At 62.4% G+C, this 4448-nt stretch overlaps 1 protein-coding gene across 1 annotated transcript in view; it reads right to left on the bottom strand.

Moving 5' to 3' along the window:
- MNEG_6014 (hypothetical protein) overlaps positions 1 to 2339 on the bottom strand; it is a gene marked incomplete at both ends in the record, with an annotated part of 4397 nt that extends 2058 nt beyond the window's left edge. The window contains 4 exons of the mRNA XM_014045511.1: positions 155 to 850; positions 1319 to 1450; positions 1687 to 2143; positions 2325 to 2339. Of these exons, the coding sequence (XP_013900965.1) occupies positions 155 to 850; positions 1319 to 1450; positions 1687 to 2143; positions 2325 to 2339 (1300 nt within the window). The remainder of the gene's footprint in view (positions 1 to 154; positions 851 to 1318; positions 1451 to 1686; positions 2144 to 2324) is intronic.
- Between the last annotated feature and the right edge of the window lie 2109 nt (positions 2340 to 4448).

The following is a 4448-nucleotide window of genomic DNA, read 5'->3' as shown; positions in this document are numbered from 1 at the left end:
CACACACACACACACACACACACACACACACACACACACACACACACACACACACACACACACACACACGCACACACACAAACGCACACGCACACACACACATGCACACACATGGTTGCAGCTTCAACAATGCAACAATGAGCCGTCAACTCACCCTTCAAATCGCCAATGATGATGCCGTGGGAGTGGGCCTCCGCCGTTGCGGCCACCATCTGCGCGATCACGGGGGCTAGACCCGGCTCGGTCGCTGCTGGGCTGCGCCACACGAGTAGCTTATTGGGCTGCTGCTGCTGCTGCTGCTGCTGCTGCTGCTGCTGCTGCTGCTGCTGCTGCCGCCGCTGCTGCTGCTGCTGCTGCTGCTGCTGTGGCGGCGGCGGCGGCGGCGGTGATGGCACCGCCGCCTCGGCCAACGGTAACGCAGGCATGGCCTCGGCATCCGCCATGCCTGGCTTGCCGCCCTTGCGGCTGGCTGCCGCTGGGGGGACCGCCACCATGGCCGGCAGCGCGGGCAGACTGCCCAGCAGGTGCTGCGTGGCCGAGCAGTCGGCCCGCCGCATCAGCACGCGCATCATGTGCCGGCTGGCGCCGGCGCTCCAGATTGGTAGGCAGCCCTTCAGCAAGTTGGTGACTGTCGCCAGTCGTACCAGGCGGCCGGCCATGGGCCTGTGGTCACGCGCGTTGCCCATCACGGCCTTCACCTGCCCAGGGACGCTCGGCTGCAGCCAGGCCGCCGCGGGGCTGACCAGGCGCAGGCCCACGGCGGCGGTGGCACCGAACGCGCCTGACGGGCCGGCGGGCCCCAGCTTCTCTTCCAGTAACGCCAAGCCTGACCACAAAAGATCCTTCGGCCCTGCAATTTTCAGGGCGTTGGATCAAGAGGGTGCAGCAGAGCATGTCGATGCGCACTGCGCAAAATTGAGCCGGCGCATGCGTGCGTGCGTGCGTGCATGAGTGTGTGGTGTGTGTGATTTGTTGTGTGATGTGTGTGATGTGTGTGATGTGTGTGATGTGTGTGATGTGTGTGATGTGTGTGATGTGTGTGATGTGTGTGATGTGTGTGATGTGTGTGGGGTGTTTGCTTGATATGTGTGTGGGAGGAGGTAGGTAGGTAAGGTGGGAGAACGGAGGGAGGGAGCATGCGCGCTCGTATGTTTGGTTGTGCGTGCACGTGCATGCATGCAATTTTCTAAGGTGGTGGTGGTGGTGGTGGGGGGGGTGAGTAGGAGTATGTGTTTAATTAAGGAGAAACACAGGCTTGTTGAGGTGAAGCCCATAAGCGTAGACTACGCAACAAATGCTCGCCCTGCCTAGTTCCCACCTTCGCTGATCAACGGCAGTAGGGGCCCAGCATCATCGCCCGCGGGCAGCAGTGAGGCGGCAGCACGCAGGCGCAGGCGCAGCTGGACCTCCGGGTCCAGGGGGCCGACGGCGTGCTCCAGCCGCACAACATCTGCAAAATCAGGTATGGTTGAGGCGTGTGTGTGTCCAAGCGTGAGTTGCGAGTCCCAGCGTCTAAGCTTGCACGGGCGTGTGTGATGAGTTCAGCTGGGTGAGAGGGGGCGTGAGAACGCCCTGGATCCTCTTGTCCAGCAGCACAGCAAGGCGGAGACAAGACGCCGCAAAGGAACACGACAATTGACATCCATTTTTGTGCGCTCGGTGTGAGCGCATGAATTGGTTGCTCACCAGCCGCATCCAGAGCGCAGTAGGACTGCACGGCATGCAGGGCGGCTGTCGCCACCCTCATGACGCCGTCGACCATGTCGCTGTCTCTCGTGCCTCCAGCCACCCGCAGCGCCGCTGCACAGCACGTGAGCGCCTGGCTTGCCAGGGCGGCAACCTGCTGCTGTGCCTCCGGTGGCAGCGGCAGGGGCCGGTCCATCAGCGAGGTGTGGTGCTGCAGGAGTAGCTTCCAGATTGGGCTAATGTGACCGCGCTCTGCGGCTGCCAGGGCCACCTCCAGATCATGCCTCCAAGTTGACGGAGCGAAGCCCACCGCCACTGCTGCCACCCCAGACCCGTTGTCGCAGCTGCCGCCGGTCACTTCCGCAGGGCTGCCTTCGTCGTCGTCCACGTCGCCGCCGGCTTTCTGAGCGTTGTACAGCCGCGACAGGGTTGCCACGTTCAGCGGAAGCGCCTCGGCCTGATGAAGTTGGGGCAATTGGAGGCACACTACTTGCGTCACGACTTGACTTGAGTTCACGCAATCATTAAACAGGTAATGGACAGCAACTCCGGCGATGAAGCACACTTGGCGGTCATCTGAATACTGCCCACTCAGTCAATTGGAAAATCATCCTGGCCTTTTAACCCGCGCATCTCACCTTTTGGCAGATCATGCATGTGCTCTTGTGGTCATCAAAGCACAGCACTGAGCAGCACCAGGGGGTGGCGCAGCCGCGCCCGCAGCAAATGCCGCGATCCTTTCCGCGTGTCAACTTGCCACGGCGAGTGCGACCGCTGCCGCCCTGCTTGGCGCTGATACACAAATTTCCACGGGGGCAGGCCAGCTGCTTGGGCAAGGATTTGAGCATTTCTGAGTCAGTTGGTTCTGTCGCTGCTTCTGTCGCTGCTTCCTCTGCTTCTGGTGATGCCGCTTCTGGTGCTCCTGCCGCAGCCTCCAAGCCAGACAGTTTCAGCTGCTGCAGCCAGTCTGGTGACATGCGTGTTTCTTTCGCAAGCACCAGCGCAGTTGTCGGCGCAAGGCTGCTGCTGTTCCGGCGTGGAAGCTTTGGGTTTGTGCCACTGCCTTCGCCGGCGTCCACCACATAATCATCATCCTGGGATGGCAGCACGGTCCCTCCTGCTTGTATCACCTGCTGGTGTCCTCTCTTTTTGCTGCCAGGAGGTGGCCGCTGCTCAGCGGCTGCGGGAACAACCCCCGGCATCTCCTCGCCGCCGCCGCCCCCGATGCTGCGGCCGCCTCCCTCGCCGTCGTTAGCGCAGCTGCTGATCTTGCTAGCATGCAGGCGCTCAAGAATGTCGCGGTCCAGCGGAATCGGGACGGCCTGATATATTTTGGGGGGGTGGAAGGAGCCGAAGTTTTCAACAGGGGGCGTTGCTCGCTCGCGCTCGCCTGGAGGTCGTCAGTACACCGACAGCAACGCGCGCCATGTTATACGCACTCTCCCCCCCCCCCCCGCACCTCCATGCAGCCGGTGCAGTCATTTTGATGTTTTTCGAAGCATTTATAGCTGCACATCCATAAACCGGTGCAACCACGGTCGGGAACACACCCGCCCGTGCCATCTGCTGCGAGCAGCGCATCTAGTCGGCACCGGCGACCGTGTCCGTCTGCATCGGCTTGCGCGCAGAGAGCTGCGCATGGACAGCGCAGTCTTTGGCCAATCATTGTCGTATGGGACACTCAGACACCTAGCAGCAGTGTCGGCTCGTTATGTGCTGCGTGCACAAGTCAGGGTTGACTGAACGATACTGGCAATCGCGAGGATGTTGTTGTGGGCAGATCTACACAGAAAGCAAGTTGAAAAAGTACGCGCGGCACATGCTCAAGCATCAGTGCGCGATTGATCTAGAAACAGGCGAGCATTTGCCCACTGCACCAGCGCGAACAGCAAAAACAAAGACAACTACATAATAAAGCTTGATTAGAAACATTTTCTGTTCGTGGGATCCACGCAGAGTCCCGCCGCTCTCGGCGCGCCCCCGCCGCCCGCCTGGCGAACGGCCCCGGCCGGGACGAGAAAACTGGGGCGTGCGCAGCCGTGCGCCCGGGGGCCGGGCTCCCAGGGGCGCGTTGCTGCGCAGCGACACTTGAGATGTTCACCATAATTATTTTGGGTACTTTTCAGCACCCCAGCTGCGCGATCACCCAGCTCGCGGCAGGGCGCATGTGCGCCCCTCGGCGGCAGGGGCGGCGCGCTTTGGAACGGCAGCCGGCGCGCGCGGGCGCCGCTGCTAGCTGCTGGACCGCGATCCGCCATACACTGTACAGCCAGGGACCTCGGATGCCGGGCGGCGGTCCGGCGGAGCTCACGGCGGTGGGCAAGGAGCAATCGAGAGCCACACGGCAAACTTTGCCGGGGGTGCTTGGCCCGCGCGTGTGATACCTTCTGTGTGCGTGTAAATGATTATCACCAATATTGTGCGCGCTGCGGAGCAGCGACGCGGCCTGGGCGGCGAGCCCGCCGTGCGCACGGCAGCGCACGCCCCAGTTTTCTCGTCCCGGGCAGGGCGGCCGCGGGCGCGGCCGGGCGGCGCCGGCGGCTGCACGCCGCGCGGGGCTGGGCGCTGCAGGCGTCTTTCAGGACACAAGGTTGTGCGATAAACATCGCGATGTGCGTGTGAGGACGGCCTTTTCGAGCGAAGACCGCCGTCCACGACGTTGACCGACCCCCTGCGAGGGGTGCCGGGCCTGAAAGGCAGCGGTGTGACGTCGATTGCGCTTCACTTGATGCAGTGAAATGGGAATGTGCAACGCGTGGAAT

Source organism: Monoraphidium neglectum, assembly GCF_000611645.1.
Source record: "Monoraphidium neglectum strain SAG 48.87 unplaced genomic scaffold scaffold00943, whole genome shotgun sequence".
Taxonomy (NCBI): Eukaryota; Viridiplantae; Chlorophyta; class Chlorophyceae; order Sphaeropleales; family Selenastraceae; genus Monoraphidium; species Monoraphidium neglectum.
This window is presented reverse-complemented; position numbering and strand designations above follow the sequence as displayed.